Genomic DNA, 18,173 nt, shown 5'->3' on the forward strand with positions numbered 1-18,173 from the left:
GGGTATTGATGGCAGTAGCCAATTCCATGGAAAACCCAAACCAGAGTGACAGGAATAGGGGCCAGTAAGTGACCAGAACATGAGGGACCAGACCAAATGTCAATGAGCAAACTGATCTTTAATTTGCTGGAATTACTTGCTCTGGAAGACTTGCTCTCCACTGTGGGCATGGGCCATAGCTATTTACAAAAATCATTATACAGTATTTACAACAAGATGCTAGACAAAGCATCAGTATGGACAGGAAAAGATGGGGTAAGAACCAGCTGGGGAATATAGTTCCAAAATGAAGTGTAAGCAGAAATCTGAAGGTGTGGACACAGGGAAGAGTAAGGGCCAAGTCATAAGGGAGGTTGGTGAGGTAGACATGAGGGAGAAAGAAAAAGTGTCAAACAATCTGTAGTGCAGAGATACGAGAATAGAGTCCACTGGGACTTAAAGTCTTAAAAATAATGATTTTGAGTTTGAAGGAGAAAAAAAAAATCTCCTACAAGCTACCTCTGTGAAAATAAAGAAGGCAGTTAGATCTTTCAAACCAAATCTTATACTTCCCCTACCAAAAAGTAATTCTGTTTTAAATTCCTGACAGAGAACTGAGAAGGTAAAAAAGATACATAAAGGTAGAATCTTAAATTGACTTAAGTCAGATAAATTACATCAAGAGAGACTCAGAAAATGAAAGAGGAAAAGAACAAAACTTCAGGAACTGCTGGATATTAGAATCATTCTATTGCCAAATCATCTGTCCTCACCTCATCTTCCCCAAAATACCTTCCTTCACCCCCAAATCTCTAAGCTTTAACTGCAGTCAAGGAATAGAATTAGAATGAGGATGGTACATGGGGAGTGGGGGTATGATCTAAGATTCCATCTCACCAATTTAATTCCCTTCCTTATCCTATACCAGAATGTCAGGGCTTGAGTCGTAGCCAGGGACAGATTAGGGTGAGAATAGACAGGATGGAGGACACAAGGCCACAAAGCCCCACAATCCCAGGGCCACAACGCCAGAGGCCTAGTTTGTCCAGTGGAATGAAGAGATCACAGGCATTTCTGACCACATCCAGCAGAAGAGGGGGATGACCACGAAGGACCCGTGCTAGGAGTAGGATTTGGAGCTGAAGCTTCAGAGCCAGTTGGGGCAGACCTCCTCCTGGAGTCCCTGGTCCCCCAGGTCCCCCAGTTTCAATTCCTCCTGAGACGACTCCTCCGGAACCCTTCATTCGTCGGCTACAAGCTGAAGACTCTTGTTCCATCAGTAAGCGAATCTCATAAGCATCACGGCTCAAATTCATGATGAGGGAAAACAGATAGTACCTGAGATACACAGAGCAGAAGGGTTAGAAAGGGCATGTATACCTATTTAACATATCTAACATACCAAACATTTACTTTTCAGTAGTACAAAGGGATTATACATTAGAATATCAGAAGTGAATGTTATAATGCACTATTAGAAATGTCCTCCCTTGAGGATATTATGCTAATTGAAATAAGTCATACACAGAAAGACAAATACCACATGATCTCACATACATGTGGAAACTAAACAGTCTAATTCACAGAAGCACAGAATAGACAGTTGCTAGAGGTTTAAGGGAAATGGGAAGATTTTCATCAAAGAATACAGACTTTTGGTTGCAAGCTGAGTAAGTTCTGGGGCTCTAACATATAGCTTGGAAACTATAGTTAACAATACTGTTTTATATTTTTAAAATTTGCTAAGAAGGCAGATTTTTTTCCTTTTTGATACTGGGGATTGAACTCAGAGGTATTTTACCACTGAGATACATCCCCAGTCCTTTTAATTTTTTATTTTGAAATAAGGTCTTTCTTTGCCAAGGCTGGCCCTCAAACTTGTGATCCTCCTGCCTCAGCCTCCTGAATTGCTGGAATTACAAGCATGTACCACCATGCCCAGCTAAGAAGGTAGATCTTAAGTGTTCTCACTATTGGGGGAAAAAAAAAAGGTCACTGTGAGGTGATGAAGAATATGTTAACTAGCTGACTGTGGTGATCATTTCACAATGTACGCACAGCAAACATCACACTGTACACCTTAAATGTACACAACTTATATTTGTCAACTATATCCCCATAAGAATAAGAAAAGAAAAAGTCCTTTTTGTAACTAGTATGTTTGTGTGTACCTTAAGATTCAGTCCTAAAATTCATTAACACCATGAACTCTTTAAAGGTTAACCTGAAATTTCACTTTTGAGGCAATCCTTTAGCATATACTGTATTCAATTTGTCTCATAATTATGTAAATTTAGGCTGGGCACAGTAACACATGCCTGTAATCCCAGTGGTTCAGGAGGCTGAGGCAGGAGGATTACGAATTCAAAGCCAGACTCAGTAATTTAGTGAGGTCTTAAGTCACTCAGCAAGACCTTGTCTCTAAATATAATATAAAAAAGGGTTGGGGTTATGGCTCAGCTCAGTGGTTAAGAACCCCTGGGTTCAATCCCTGGTATGTAAGTATGTATGAATGAATGAATGAATGAATGAATGAATAGATAAATAAATAAATAAATAAATAAATAAATAAATCAGACTTGTTTTCAAAGAACAAACTTTAGTTGCTAGAGAGGCACATATGTATTATAGATCAGCTAAACCCAGTTCTTTTAAGAAAAAATGTAAAAATGTTTAAAAAGAGGCCTACAGGTTTTAAGTAATTGCCAAATGAATTAGATTATAAATTCCTTAAGTACAAAATTTTTTTTCTTTTTAATCCACTCTGACAACAGTGGTCTGTACTCAAAAAAAATCATATTACCTCCAAAATATATCCTGAATCTAATGACACTGCTTTGATCTTTTAACTGGTCTCTCTATAGCCATTTGCCCCACACAATTTAATTTCATAAAGTAGTATAAATATAAATCACATCACTACTCCTGTTCTTAAAACTTTCCACGGTTCCTTCCTGTCACATTTACAATAAAATGTAGATATCTTAGGCTTACAGACTCAACATATCTGGTCTCTGCCTCTCTTGAACCCTTCTTTCCCTCAATCACTGTGTTCTAACCATGTTGGTTTCTTTCTACATTTTGAACCCATCAAGCTTGTTCATGCCTTAGTGCCTTTGTATTATCTACTCCCTGTACCTGGAATATTCTCTTTCCAAAAACTTCACATGGCTGGCTCATTTTTGCTCTTAAGGTCTAAGTTTAAATGTTATATCTTCAGAGAGGGCTTCCTTGACCTTCAATCTAAAGCAGTGAGCCATTTACTTTCCATCACTTCACTTAGCACTACTTCAATTTTCTGTATAGCACTTGCCATTATCTGGTATTTTTCTATTTTATTGTTTATTTGTCTCCCCTCATTACAATGTAAGTTCCATAGGAATGAGGACCTTGTTCGTTTTTAACCACTGTATGCCTGTGTCTAGACCACTGCCTGCCACATAATATGAGTTCAATAAATGTTTGTAGAATAAATATAGCATACAGATTTTTCTAGGGAGTGCTTTTCCATGCCACTTCAGTCATGTCTCCACTCTCACCTTCATAAACCATGTTATAGCTATGACTCACTGAGAAAGATTAAAAGCAAGGCAGAAATGGAGATAGAAAGATGCTAACATAAGGAAAAAGAACAAAGCCACTCTTAGGGAAATAAAAAACAAATACAGATGATATGTACAGTTGTCCCTCAGAATCTGAAGAGAATTCCTGAACCCTTCTCCCTACAGATACCAAGATCTGCACAGGTTTAAGTTCCTACATAAAATATATGCATGGTATTTGCATATAACCTATGCACATTCTCTTGTACTCCTTAAATCATCTCTGGATTCATTACAATACCTACACAATGCAAATGCTACATAAATAGTTATTACATTGTATTGAGGAACAATGAAGAGAAGAAAGTATACATATGTTCAATACAGATGCAACTTTTCCCCCTAGTAGTTTTGATCTGTGGTTCATTGAATCTGCAGATGGGGAACCAGTGGATACAGAGGGTCAACTGTAACAGGAAGATTTTATTTACTTATTTATTTTTGGTACCAGGGAATGAACACAGGGGCACTTAACCAATTTTATTCTCAAATCATATTTCACTCCACCTATTTAGTCCATTCCAACATCATCTCTTGCCCACATTAGGTCACCTCTGCCCCTTTTGCTCCACTATAAGCCACTTTTCACATCACAACAAGATAGGTGTTCTTGGGCAGGCATGGTGGTGCATGCCTGTAATCCCAGTGGCTTGGGAATTGAAGCAGGAGGATTTCAAGTTCAAAGCCAGCCTCAGCAATTTAGCGAGGCCCTAATTAACTTAGAGAGACCCTGTCTCAAAATAAAGAATAAAAAGGTTTGAGGATATGGCTCTGTGGTTAAGCACCTAAGGGTTCAATCCCTGGTAACAAATTTAAAAAAAAAAAAAAAGTGTTCTTTTTTTATTATTAATTTTTTAAAAATATTTTTTATTTTTTACAGATAAATTTTGATTCATTGTACACAAATGGGGTACAACTTTTCATTTGTATGGTTGTACATAATGCATATTCACACCATTCATGTAATCATACATATATATACATATATATAGGGTAGTACTGTTTAATTCTACTGTTTTTCCATCCCCACCCCCTCTCACCCCCTTTTCCTCTACACCCTCCAAAGTTCCTTCGTTCTTCACTTCCCCCCGCTACTCCACATCGTTATATATTGTCATGCACTTATCAGAGAAAACATTTGGCCTTTGGTTTTTTGGGCTTGGCTTATTTCACTAAGCATGATATTTTTCAACTTCATCCACTTACCAGCAAATGCCATAATTTTATTGTTCTTTATGGCTGAGTAATATTCCATTGTATATGTATACCACAGTTTCTTTATCCATTCATCAATTGAAGGGCATCTAGGTTGGTTCCACAATCTAGTTATTGTGAATTGAGCTGCTATGAACATTGATGTGGCTGCATCACTGTAGTATGCTGATTTTAAGTCCTTTTAAGTCCTTTGGGTATAAACCAAGGAGTGGGATAGCTGGGTCAAATGGTGGGTCCATTCCAAGCTTTCTGAGCAATTTCCATACCGCTTTCCACAGTGGCCGCACTAATTTGCAACTCCACCAGCAATGTATGTGTGCCTTCTTCCCCACATCCATGCCAACACTTATTATTGCTTGTATTCTTAATAATAGCCATTCTAATTGGAGTTAGATGAAATCTTAGGGTGATTTTAATTTGCATTTCTCTAATTACCAGGGATGCTGAGCACTTTTTCATATATTTGTTGATCACCTGTATATCTTCTTCTGTGAAGTGTCTGCCCATTTCCTTAGCCCATTTATTGATTGGGTTCTTTGTATTTTGGGTGTAAAGTTTTTTAAGTACTTTATAAATTTTGGAGATGAGTGCCCTGCTTGAACTGTGTGTGGAAAAGATTTTCTCCCACTCTATAGGCTCTCTTTTCACATTGTTGATTGTTTAAAAAAAGTGTTCTTTAAATACAATTCAAATCATGTTACATCCCTTTTTAGAATCTTTCAATACGTCCCACTGTATGTAGGATAAAATTTAAATAACAACAACAAAATTTTACCACTGCCTCAAAGGCTCTGTATGAGATCTAGCTCTTATCTCTCAATTTAAATTTATACCCTTTACTCAATACCATCCATCATCTAGCTTTTCATTTCTTTAATTACCCGAAGTCTTTCTTGACTCAAGGCATTAGAATATACAATTTTCTGTTTGGAAAGATCTTTTCTACTGTTTGTTTTGTCTAACTACTACTCAGACTTCAAGTCTGAACTGAAATATTACTTTCTCAAAGAATTCTTCCCTGATCCTTCAATCTAAATTAGGTCCCCTTGATAGATTCTCTCATAATACCCTGTACTTTTCCATAAATATATGTGAGTGGTTGTTTTAATATCTGGCTCTCCCACTAGACTAGAAACTTTATGGGAATAGGTACTATATCATGGAAGAGCATCTGTCTTCCATTTGCCCACATTCATTATTCTATGGTAGTTTAGGATCTAAATGAAGATTGGAAGCCAAGTAATTAATTAAGACATGTATAGTTGTCCTTTGGTATCTATGGGAAATTGGTTCCAGGAACCCCCCCTTGGATACTTAAATACTACCAAAATCCACAAATGCTCAAGTCCCTTATATAAACTACCATAGTATATTTGTTTTGTTTTGTTCATTTTAGTTATACATGAAAGTAGAATGTATTTTGACATTTCATACATACATGGAGGATAACTTCCAATTCTTGTGGTTGTACATAATGTGGTGTTACACTGGTCGTGTATTCATACACAAACACAAGAAAGCTATGTCCAATTCATTCTACTGTCTTTTCCATTCCCATATCCCCTCCTTTCTCCCCATTCCCCATTAAACTGGCATAGTATTTGCACATAACTAATACACACCCTCTCATATACTTTAAAATCATCTCATATGTCATCTCTAATACCTAGTACAATGTAAATGCTATGTAAAGAGATGCTATACTATATTGTTTAAGAAATAATGACAAAAAAGTCAGTAAGTGTTCAATATAGATGCATTTTTTTTTCCTGTTTTCAATCTGTAGTTGGCTGAATCCACAGATGTGGAATGCACAGATATGGAGGGAAGATATGGAGGGATGAGTGTATCTGGGAAGATCTTAAGAGAGTTTTCTCTCATAAAAGGCAAGCTATGTAGTATGGAGGCTACAAAAGGTATTATAGAAAAAGGATAACAAACCTGAATGAACGCTGGGCCCACTTCTCCTGATCCACACGAGGAGCTAGTCCAGACTTTCCAGCCCATAGGACATTGTCGCAGGCGAAGTACAAGGCTCGATTGAGGTGACTAACAGTGATACAGAATCTCAGGACAACATCTGATAGGTGCACAGCTCTTTTGGCTGACTCAAGGGCATCTGCTGAGTTACCCAAGCGCAGAACTTGTGGAGATTAACAAGGGAACACAAGGATTTGGAAGTAGAGTCAGAGAACAAGACATACAAAAAGAGAAGTGAAAGTGAACAAGTGATACTAATAACAATTTTTAAAAAGAGAAGAAATAGTTCAGTATTTTTTACTTTAAATTTTAGTCCCAGTTCAGTTTTCTCAAATTTGTTCTATTCTCTTCAATCCTCCATTACTTCCTTATACCTGCTCTCATCTCAATTGGACACATGCAGAGAGTAAATGCAAAGTCGAATGAAGGAGAACTGGCAGAGAGGGTAAATAAAGCAGGATAGAGGGTCAATGGTAGAATAGCGGGGATGGAAGAAGAGTTGGGGTTACTTACGCTTCCTTCCAAGACTCAGATGACCCTCCAGTTGTCGAATCTGTTTCTGTAACTCAGGACTGGCCCCATGTCGCTGCAATGCATGGCCAAGAAGGGAGCAAGCATACTGGGCAGCCCTGGAAGAGAGGGCAAAGTAAGGTGGAGATCTCCCTAATCTCCCCTTCAAGGCTGTCCTCCAAAAAACAAGAATGGATTGCCCCTTTCTTCCTCTTCATGCCCATATCTCACCGTTTCTCTTCCAGGCCAGGGGAAGGGAGGCATAAGGATAAAAAGGAGCCTGTAAGGGTGTGGGAAGTATTATCTAGGGCAAATAACGTATTTGACAGTGATGAGGACTTTAAAGGGGCCAGTGAAGGCAACAAGGGTCATCACAAGTACATCAGCATGAGCATGTATATAATACACGAAAGAGGTGGATAAGTTGGACAGCCTATCTTATAGGTGAACTAAGAAATTTCAAGGCTCTCGAGATGGAGACCAAAAGAGAGAGCAGTTGAAGTTGCTCTTAGGTGACAGAGCGGTGAGGGGACAGGGAAATGGGGAGGTCTCCTCAGCTCTGGGCAAAAGTCTGGGTCGCTATCCACAGCGGGGTGAAAGCTCCTCGTTCCACCACGGCCTAGAGAGGAAACTGTTGATCATATGTGAAAACAACAACCCCGTGAGGCCTCCCCGTTGGCCCATTCATGCCTCAGTTTTCCCATCTTTCCCGTGAGTAGGAAAAGAATCATCTCCTCACAACCAGCTCAAATATGCGACTCACTGTCCGTCCGGGCCCCCGTAGCCGGAGTTGACCCTTTTGGACCCCCGTAGCCTGCACTGACCCCTCACGATAATGTTCCTCTGCCCACCCTACCCCTATTTCTATTTTGGCCGCACCTACACAGCCGTTCCCGGGCCTGGCTCTGAGCACTGAAGCGGACCCAGGCGTCCATGACAGCGGCAGCCCCGCCTCCACTGTCCTGCTCCCGCCCTAATCCCAGCCCCCGGTCACGCCTTCTAGGCTATCCAACGGTGCCTCGCGAGGGACAAACAGCATCAAAGAAGAAAGCGAGGAGCCGACCCTTGAACGGAATCTTAGGACACGAAACGTTTATCTCGTGACCTACACTTCCGTGTTATTGTGTGTGTCTGCGTGTTTCTCGGTCAGCGGACCCTTTATAAGATGGTTTCTATTCCTTAAACACGCCTCCAGCCGCACATCCAGATTTAAACGTTCAGGACTAAGGGCGGGGCCTGGAGGGACGGAGGCGGGGCGTGAAAGGCGCTGTAGCGACCGCGCCCTGGCAACTGGAATAGAATTCCTGGCGGGTGAACCCAGACGACCACCCCTTAAGCTCGTACTCTCACGCGTGCACGCATGCTCCGGCAGAATCCAGAAGTCTAGGCGCTAAAGAGGTCTGAGGCAATACTAAAGTCCTGACTAATCTAACTGTCCAAGTGAAAAGGGGCATGATTAGCACCAGATTCTTGTTTGGTGACCTCCTCCAAAAAAGATAGAGCGTCTCCAGGGACAGAGACTTTAGTGGACGAAATTCGCAATAATCTTCAGATCCTGAAAAGGAGAGCGAAGAATCCGCCAGCGACCAGAGCTCACTGCGCCATACCCACAGTTCATCTTCCCCAACCTTCCCTTCCAGGCCACCATGTCTGCTGGCAATGGCACCCCTCGCGGGTCAGCAGTGGGGGAGGATATATGGGCGGGATCAGGAGTGGAGGTGGAAGACTCAGAGCTACCCACCTTCTCAGCTGCAGCCAAGGTCAGAGTGGGAGTGACCGTTGTGCTCTTTGTTTCTTCGGCTGGAGGAAACCTGACCGTGCTATGGTCAGTGACACGGCGGCAATCCAGCCAGCGCCGACCCTCTCCGGTCCGGCGACTCTTCGCCCATTTAGCAGCTGCCGATTTGCTGGTCACTTTTGTGGTCATGCCCCTAGATGCTACCTGGAATATTACCGTTCAGTGGCTGGCTGGAGACATCGCGTGTCGGACACTTATGTTCTTGAAACTAATGGCCATGTATGCCGCAGCTTTCCTGCCTGTAGTCATCGGACTTGACCGCCAGGCAGCAGTACTCAACCCGCTTGGACCCCGTTCAGGTGGAAGGAAACTTCTGGGCGTAGCCTGGGGACTTAGTTTCCTGCTTGCCTTGCCCCAGGTGAGTGACTTGGGACTATTGGCTGGGCTGGATAGGAATTTGATTACACTGTATGAGCCTTGTGAGTCAAAAAGAGTGCCGTTGGCCACCATTAGCCATTAGATAATCTTTACTGCTACCTCTTGGGCAAGTTAAGATCATTTTCATGTTAATTTACATCTGGTAAGAGTCTACTTTTGAAAAGCACTACCCCATTATTTTTGTCTCTTCCTTTAGATTTGCTTTACTGAGCATGGCTTCCATCTTTTCGCAGCTTCCCAGTTCCACCTCCTTCAGATTGGTGCAGAAAAACTCTAGGGCAGGGAGGAAACGTGGGAGTCTACTAAGAAAAAAGCGAAATCAGGGGCTTTGGGTAAAACTTGGAGGTATAGGTATTCATTCATAGACTAAAAAATAACGAGTCATCTCTAGATACACTCAGACGCTAAGGATATAGCAACAAAAGGCCTGTCTTCAGAAAAGGTATTACCTGCTGTGATGGCACATGCCTGTAATCCCAGTGACTCAGGAGGCAGGAGGATCAGAAGTTCAAGGCCAGCCTCAGCAATTAAACAAGACCCTGTCTCAAATTAAAAGAAATAAAAGCACTGGGGATGTAGCTCAGTGGTAAAGCACCCCTGGGTTCCATCTTCAGGACCAAAAAAAAAAAAAAATTATAGACTCATGCAGGAGACAAATTAGGCAATTATGCTAGAGACTAGAGTGTGCCGTCTTGAGGTAAGGAGTTAAAGAACAATGGAGGGTGTCTGACTCACTCTTGCAGTCTGAGAAATTTGATTCTTGAAAAATAGAAAGGCGTTAAACAAGTTCAAGGAGAAATGCTCAGGATGGAGAGTAGAGAATCTCAAGAGGTTGCTACTTAGAGAAGTACTGTTTGTACTTTATTCTGAAAGCAGTGGAGACACTAAGGTAAAAGAATATCAATCAGTTTCGTAATTTTTACTCTGGTTTTACTGTAGAATGGGTGTTAAAACTGGAAACAAGGGAACATCCAAATTGAGTACTGGTTAATCCAATCTCAATACTGAAAAGAAACTAGAAATCTAGAAAAAAGCTAAACGTTGAGCAATTCTTTCAATACAAAACCCACTACCAAGTGACTGTAAAATTAGGACTGTGTCTGAAGACCAAAAAGCGTCTGCAATCTCAGTCTCTGGAATAATGCAATATAGTCAGATTTAAGATTTGATGCTTAAATTCTCAAATATTAGAAATTTAACTATCAAAATTCTGACTGTAGTACAGAAGACTATCTATATATATATATATATATATATATATATATATGCATAAGCACACACACACAATTTCCAAGGATGTTACAAACAGGATCTTTACAATAAAAAGAAGCCTGCAGGCTAGGGATATAGCTCAATGGTAGACTGCCTGCTTGACATGCTCAACACCCTGGGTTCACTCCCTGGCATCACACAATTAAGAGGCCTGTTGCCATAGTGCAATAGTATTTGGGTTTGTTTATAAAAAAAAGTTTAGATGCAGGCTGGGATTATAGCTCACACGTTGAGGCACTGGGTTCAATCCTTGGTACCACATAAAATGAATAAATAAAGGTATTGTGTCTATCTACAACTAAAAATATGTATTTTCTTAAAAGTTTAGATGTGGGGGATGACTGTTATTGTTGTATTATTTGACTTTTATTTTGCTTTTTTCTCCCTCCCAAGTCTAGGCTCTACCATTAACTACCTTAAGCCTTTGGCTGAATCCCCTGAAATCCATGCTGGCACAAGATGATGTAATAGTAAATGAATTTAATTCTTTCTTAAAGTTTGGCAACTTGTTAACTGCAATCTCAATGTTTCAATGGCAAATTGGTAATGACATGTATACATGTAAAAGAGGAAGATTAGTCTTTTGAATAAATTCTGTACTGTCCATATACTGTATTTAAAATGTTTCCCTAAAAAATTTATAGTATGATGTAAGAATAGAAAGGGAGTATTAGGCATAGCTAGAAATTACTTATTTTTATGGGCTCAAAGTTCCAGTTTTAAGTAGTTGAAGGGAAGATTTCTATGTAGGTGGTAAGTGAACATATAAAATATGAAAAAGGAGAGAAGCAAGGCTGTGGGCCAAACTTGTAAATTTCAGGGAATTTGACTATTTTTATAGTCTTTCTCATAATTCTCAAAGTTCCTCATGTTTGCTGAACTCACTTTCCCCAAAAGAATCAAGAGTATCTGGGAATCTGACTACTGGGCTTACCTCTTATCAAACAGCGACCCAATTTATATTATTAGGACAAAGGTACTCTAACCCTGCAACTCTAAGCTGAAAAGTATTCTGCTGATTCAATCCAAAACCCCAGAAACTTACCAAAAGGTGGGAGGGGCAGCCAATAGCATTCAGAAAATATTAAATGCTAAATTGCTGAGATAGGAGGTCACAAGTTCAAAACCAGCCTTGGCAACTTAGGCACTGTCTCAAAGTAAAAAATAAAAAGGGCTGGAGATGTAGCTCAGTGGTTAAGTGCCCCTGGGTTCAACCCCTGATACAAAAAAAAAAAAAAAAATTACCACAAATATACCAGGAAAATCATATGGGTAAAGTGGTGGTGATTCATTCTTTCATAAAGTGGTATTAAGCTAGAATTTGAAAAGGAAGGACTCTTTTAAGTTCCAGGATTTAACAGCTACAAGCTCAGCACTCTATTCAAGGGAAAGATAGGCATTTTCAAGATACATTTCTCACCTTTCTAAAGTGGCACTATGGACAGACCACTACTCAGTGCTGTATTTTTCCTTAAGTGCTGCTCTTGGAATTAACAAATGGGAGGAGCTGTTGTGACACAGGTGGGTAAGTCAGACAGTGCAGGAACCAGTTCTAATAGTCTCAACTCCATTCTAGCTGTTCCTGTTTCATACTGTCCACCGAGCTGGCCCAGTCTCCTTCACTCAGTGTGTCACCAAAGGCAGCTTCAAGGCTCAATGGCAAGAAACTACCTATAACTTCTTCACCTTCTGCTGCCTTTTTCTGCTGCCACTGACTGCCATGGCCATCTGCTATAGCCGCATTGTCCTCAGTGTGTCCAGTCCCCAGACAAGGAAGGGGAGCCATGGTGAGACTTCAATTCCCAGGCTTTAGTCCTTACTCCCAGAACTGTTGCCTCTAGCTTCATTTATTTACCTACCCAACGGCTATGTCAGTCACTAAACCAAAGTAAGATGCTAACCATATCTCTAGCACCTGACACTGGAGATAAACTTTATTGAATGCCTTCAATTCTAAACTGCCTCTAGCTCAGCTGAGTACACTAGACAAAGATTAGAGGGAAAGGTGATCAGTGTTCTTAATTTTTAACCTCATCGAGTCTTAAAGTAGACTTGGTAGCTTCGCCTAACAGCATCTCAATCAAAACCTCTCACCATGCATGGTGGTACATGCCTATAATCCCAACTATTCAGGAGGCTGAGACAAGAGGATCACAAGTTCAAGGCCAACTTGGCCAACTTAGTGAGATCCTGTCTCAAAATACAATTTAAAAGAAGGTCTGGGTATGTATCTGTGTGGTAAACCACTTGCCCGGTATGTGGGAAGCTCTAGGTTCAATCCCCAGTAAGACAAACAAAAAAAACCTTTTCTCAAACATGTCTGTCATAATGTCTAGGAGGTGATCATAGTCCCAGGTTGGGAAGGGGAAGACGGCTTACATCACTTTCTCCCTTGGTGATGGGGGGTGTCCAACTCACTGTATTGCCCTTCCATCAATTTACCCTATACTCAGTTCAGAAACTGAGTGGTTCTGAATTTGAGCGTATTTTCTAAATCCCCAGCCCCTGCTGATGAATTTACCCTCCGCCGCTCCTTAGACACTCGCCCCCGTGTTCGTCTTCGGGCCCTGCGACTGGCCCTCCTTGTTTTGCTGACCTTCGTCCTCTGCTGGACACCTTATTACCTACTGGGTCTGTGGTACTGGTTCTCCCCCACCATGCTAACTGAAGTCCCTCCCAGCCTCAGCCATATCCTTTTCCTCTTTGGCCTTCTCAATGCTCCTTTGGATCCTCTCCTCTATGGAGCCTTCACTCTTGGCTGCCGAAGAAGGCACCAAACACTCAGTAAAGACTCCTCCCAGGAAAAAGGGTCTAGGAGAATACCCCAACAGGAAAGTCAAACCCTTAGACAGCTGAAAATGCAAACAAATGTGACATCAAGAAGAGGAGAAACAGAAGAGACATTCCTATAACATCCATTCTCTCACAACAGAGTATACAAGGATAGTCATTACTCTCTAATACCCTAAGAACATTTCCTGCTGCCCCTGCTTATTTAGCTTCCAAGAAAAGAAATACTGAGACCTGTGTTTTAACCTTACCTGAGACTTAAGACTACGTCTAATGTAGAATTCACTCCTTAACAGAACTATCTTCACAGTGACCCATACTGCCTTACTATAAACAGTGCATCAGAGCATTTACTACTAGAACATGAAAGTAATTTTAAATGTAGAAAACCAAAATGGGACATTTATTCATGACTCAAAAGAAACATTAAGCAGGGTAACAGATTAAATATAAACAGTGAGTTCCACCTCAGCCCTATTTCTTGACGGCTGCATGGCCAAATGGAATCTTGGAGAGACCATCTGGATAACAGAGGAATTGTCAACGACGTCTCCGGTCTGGACTCCTGCTGCGTCTTCGTCCACCTCTAGGGAAAAAGAGAGAAGGAAGGCAGGGAGTCCATCAAAGGGATATAATAAAATGTTCTGTTTTGTTCATGTTCCCTTCACCAAGATAGTGTTTGCCCTTTCCATTTTACCTTCTCTTGCCTTTGGGTGGACCCCGAACAAAACACCAATCCACGCTGATCTGCTGTCCCATCAAATCCTGGCCATTGAGTCCTTCCATAGCAGCCTGGGCCTCTTTGTATGTTTCATATTCGACTAGAGTATAACCCTGGGTAAGTGAGAAATAAAATGTTAAAACCTTCCTGTTTTACCAAGCATTGAATACCCTCATCCTCAAATACAGATTTATACTTAAAAGAAAAACGTATAAACTTTACACAATGAATGTACACCATATATCCCTACTGTACATTTGTGTCTGTTTTATTTGTCTCTGTCTCTTTCCTTTGCCCAACAAAATCAATTTCTAATGTCACTTTATTTCAACCACGGAAACCACAGAACCACCAAGGCTAGAGGGGAAGGGAGGCATTAAAATGTCATTTAGGATACCTTCAGGTATCCTGTACGCCTATCCAGGTTGAGGTGGATGTTTTTTATTTCCCCATATTCTGCGAATTTGTCGTGAATGTCTTCTTCAGTGGCTTCCTCATGGACTCCAGTGACAAAGAGAATCCAGCCTTCAACAGCTGTTGGGGAAAAAAAGAGTGGCTCTATGAGCACATGAGAGAAAAAACAAGCAGGATCACGACAGGAATGCAGTAAGTGCAGACTCCAGAGACTGATTAAGCTATCTCCAATCCCATTTCTACTGAGTTTAATTTTGGGAGTTTTAATTTTAAATGCCTACAGACACAGATCTCCACAAGTTCCATCTTAACTCACAGCGTTGTGGTCCAGGTTCATCACCATCCTGCTCCACACTGTCATAATCCTCACGCATCCGCGCTCGGGACCCCTCTTCTATAAAGAACACATACCAGATCACCGAAAACTCTCCCTCCCTTCCAGTGTTCCCCGTGAGTCGTGTGGGGACTCCAAAACTCACAGCTCCCTCTCCATTAATCCACTCTATCTCCTGTTCCCATACTCACCTGAACCAAAGCCGCGGCCCTTTCTTTTTTTCGCCTTTTCTTTAAGTTTGTGGATGCTCTCTGGAGCCCCAAAAGAGAAAGGATGGGTAACAAAAGAGGCATTTATAACAACTGTCTTTCCCAAGACACTGAAAGCTTACCCCCCCCCCCCCCCCGTTTCCAGGCTCAGTCCCCTCCCGGTCCCGCCCCTGTTCCTTCCAAAAGAGGCGGAGTCTCTAACCGAGACCCAATTCCCCGCTCCCATCCATCCACCCCAGAAATTTTTCTCCTATTACACTCTTCTCTCGCACCTTCCCCGCATCCCGTAGCCGCCTCCACTGTCCTCACCGTCCCCATCCTCATCCATGGCGAAATCCTCGCCCCCGGCCTCATGAAGATCCAGCACGTCAGCCATCTTGCCTCCGTACAAGCGCTAGTCTGTACCGCTTAGGAACTAGGCACTGCGGGAAACTGTCGCAGAGGGGAAAGGTCGCCAAACTGACCAATCACAGCCTCTCTCTAAGTCCCGCTCTCGACGCGGGCAAAATACGCAAATAAAGGCGGGCCTAGTTAAAAAAGATGCCGGAAGCATCCCGATAGCCATCTTGGCAGGTCAAGAGCTGAGTGCAGCCGCAGTGGGAGGGACAAACTAGGAGGGTAGGAGGAGTAAGTGGCTTCCTCTTTTTTTTTTTTTTTTAATTTTAATTCAGTGGCTTTCTCTTAATCAAGGGCAGCGTTCAGTCTCTCTTCATTCCAAAGTAGGAAATGGAAGAACTTGAAAATTTTATGTTAAAACTTCTAGGCCTGTACTCTGATCCAAGAAGCAACAACCCCAACTACGACGGAAGCATTAAAAAGAAAAAAAAAAAAAAAAAAAAAGATTCAGTTCATGGTTGGAAGGTAGCTCAGTGTAGCGTGCTTGCCTATTAGGCACGAGACCCTTGAATTCCATCCCAGCACCGCAAAAAAATGTTAGTCAGCAGTACTGGTTCGAAAAGCTGCCCCGGGGCCGGGTACTCAAACGCCTGTAATACCAGCGACTAGGAGGCAGAGGCTGAAACTGAGGCTGGAGGATCACAAGTTCAATTTAGCGAAGCCCTGAACAACTCGACCAAAACCTGTCTCTAAATTAAATATAAAAAGGGCTGGGGATGTGACTCAGTGGTTAAGCACCTCTGGGTTCAATTCTTGGACAAAACAAAACAGAACAACAGAAACATCAACGACAACAAAAGAACTGCCCGGAACGTACTGTCAGCACCGAATTTCTTTAAGGAAACCAATAGACCAGGCTGCCATTAAAATTCGATTGATGAGACATGTCAACTCCACCCCTGTCCCCCCTTTTTTTAAGGGTGGGTACTAGGGGATTGAAACCAGGGGCGCTTTACCATTGAAATACCTCCCCAGACCTCTTTTAATTTTCTATTTGGAGACAGAAATTTTTTAAATTAATTAATTAAAATTAATTAATTAAAATTAAAATTAATTTTTAATTTTCTATTTGGAGGCTGAGGCTGGCCTCATATTTAATCCTCCTGCCTCAGCCTCCGGAGTCTCTGGGATTACAGTCGTGGGCCAACCATGCCTGGATAACTTTTTTTTTTTTCCTTAAGACATATCTTTCAAACGCTCCCTGCCACCCTCTGGAAATCAAGGAGGAAAAGTCATGACCTTAAATAAAATAATGGCTTTAGAGTCTTTGAAAATGGAACAGGTGTTTTATGTTTAAAAACCTAGGAGTTGAAGTATAGTGCCCCCAAATTCTGGATCCTGATGTACACCTTCAACAATAGCGGACTACAGATTCACTTATTAATCAAATAGTTATGAATGCCTGTATGTGTATCTAACATTAGAGAAGGTCCTTCCTCCATTCTTGCCTCCCTCCCACCTCCCATTATGTATCATCATCCACTTATCAGAGAGATCATTCATCCTTTGGTTTTTTGGGATTGGCTTTTCTCACTTAGCATGATATTCTCCAACTTCATCCATTTGCCTGCAAATGCCATAATTTTATTCTTCTTTATGGCTGAGTAATATTCCATTGTGTATATATACCACAGTTTCTTTATCCATTCATCTATCAAAGGGCATCTAAGTTGGTTTCATAATCTGGCTATTGTGAATTGAGCTGCTATAAACATTGATGTGGCTGCATCACTGTAGTATGCTGACTTTAAGTCCTTTTAAGTCCTCTGGATATAAATCAAGGAGTGGGATAGCTGGGTCAAATGGAGGTTCCATTCCAAGTTTTCTAAGGACTCTCCACACTGTTTTCCAGAGTGGTTGCACTAATTTGCATCCCCACCAGCAATGTATGAGTGTACCTTTTTCCCCACATCCTCTCAACACCTATTGTTGCCTATTCAACCTCCATCTTAAGGTCTGAATACTACTGTCACTAAAGGGGTTTTCTTTTCTTTTCTTTTTATTTTTTGTACTGGAGATTGAACCCAGGGGTGTTCAACCACTGAGTCACATCCCTACCCCTTTTATTTTTTGGTTTCAGGCAGGGTCTCACTAAGTTGCTCAGGGCCTAAATAAGTTGCTGAAGCTGGCTTTGAACTTGTGATTCTCCTGCCTTAGCCTACTAAATTGCTGGGATTACAGGCAAGTGCCACTGTGCCTGGCAACAAAGGTGTTTTTGCCCTTTGAGGCCTTAGTCTGTTTATTTCCTTCACAGAACTTAAACCAGAATCTTTAATTACCTTGCTTACTTTCAACCTTGTGTATTGTCTTTGCTCGTAATCCTTGGCAGAGATGCTTATTTACAACTATATCTGCAAGTTTAGCCCAGTACCAGACTCACAGTAGGCATATGGTAAATACTTCATGAATAAATGAATATCAAAATGGCAAGAAATTCTGTATGCCTGATGCCATATGACTGGGGAACAAACAGTTTAGGGTCAAATTGCCATACTAAGGATTTTGAAATTTTTCTTATAGCCAAATTTCTCTACTTCAAATATTTTGAGTACTCACGATTTTTAATATTTGTTAG

At 41.4% G+C, this 18,173-nt stretch overlaps 3 protein-coding genes across 6 annotated transcripts; 1 reads left to right on the forward strand and 2 right to left on the reverse strand.

The window, feature by feature from the left end:
* Window positions 1–99: 99 nt before the first annotated feature.
* PEX11B (peroxisomal biogenesis factor 11 beta) lies at window positions 100–8,314 on the reverse strand. The gene is made up of 4 exons (XM_079131233.1): window positions 8,166–8,314; window positions 7,290–7,405; window positions 6,738–6,939; window positions 100–1,317 (listed from the first exon to the last, which is right to left on the reverse strand). The coding sequence occupies exons 1-4, from the start codon at window positions 8,219–8,221 to the stop codon at window positions 912–914; spliced, it is 780 nt and encodes a 259-aa protein (XP_078987359.1). The 5' UTR covers window positions 8,222–8,314; the 3' UTR covers window positions 100–911.
* Window positions 8,315–8,551: 237 nt separating this feature from the next.
* Window positions 8,552–13,775, forward strand: LOC306656278 (gonadotropin-releasing hormone II receptor). Its single transcript, XM_079131284.1, has 3 exons — window positions 8,552–9,442; window positions 12,311–12,521; window positions 13,237–13,775. The coding sequence occupies exons 1-3, from the start codon at window positions 8,933–8,935 to the stop codon at window positions 13,644–13,646; spliced, it is 1,131 nt and encodes a 376-aa protein (XP_078987410.1). The 5' UTR covers window positions 8,552–8,932; the 3' UTR covers window positions 13,647–13,775.
* Window positions 13,776–13,906: 131 nt separating this feature from the next.
* RBM8A (RNA binding motif protein 8A) lies at window positions 13,907–15,658 on the reverse strand. 4 transcript variants are annotated; one of them, XM_079131247.1, is made up of 6 exons: window positions 15,512–15,657; window positions 15,185–15,244; window positions 14,976–15,050; window positions 14,643–14,779; window positions 14,222–14,358; window positions 13,907–14,110 (listed from the first exon to the last, which is right to left on the reverse strand). In XM_079131247.1, exons 1-6 carry the CDS (start codon window positions 15,576–15,578, stop codon window positions 14,065–14,067), a joined length of 522 nt encoding a protein of 173 aa, XP_078987373.1. In that variant the 5' UTR covers window positions 15,579–15,657; the 3' UTR covers window positions 13,907–14,064. The 4 variants fall into 4 exon arrangements, with proteins under 4 accessions (XP_078987373.1, XP_078987372.1, XP_078987371.1 ...); XM_079131246.1 differs by having other exon boundaries at window positions 14,976–15,053; window positions 15,512–15,656; XM_079131245.1 differs by having other exon boundaries at window positions 14,976–15,053; window positions 15,475–15,592.
* Between the last annotated feature and the right edge of the window lie 2,515 nt (window positions 15,659–18,173).

This window comes from Sciurus vulgaris, assembly GCF_902686455.1.
Source record: "Sciurus vulgaris genome assembly, chromosome: 1".
Lineage (NCBI taxonomy): Eukaryota > Metazoa > Chordata > Mammalia > Rodentia > Sciuridae > Sciurus > Sciurus vulgaris.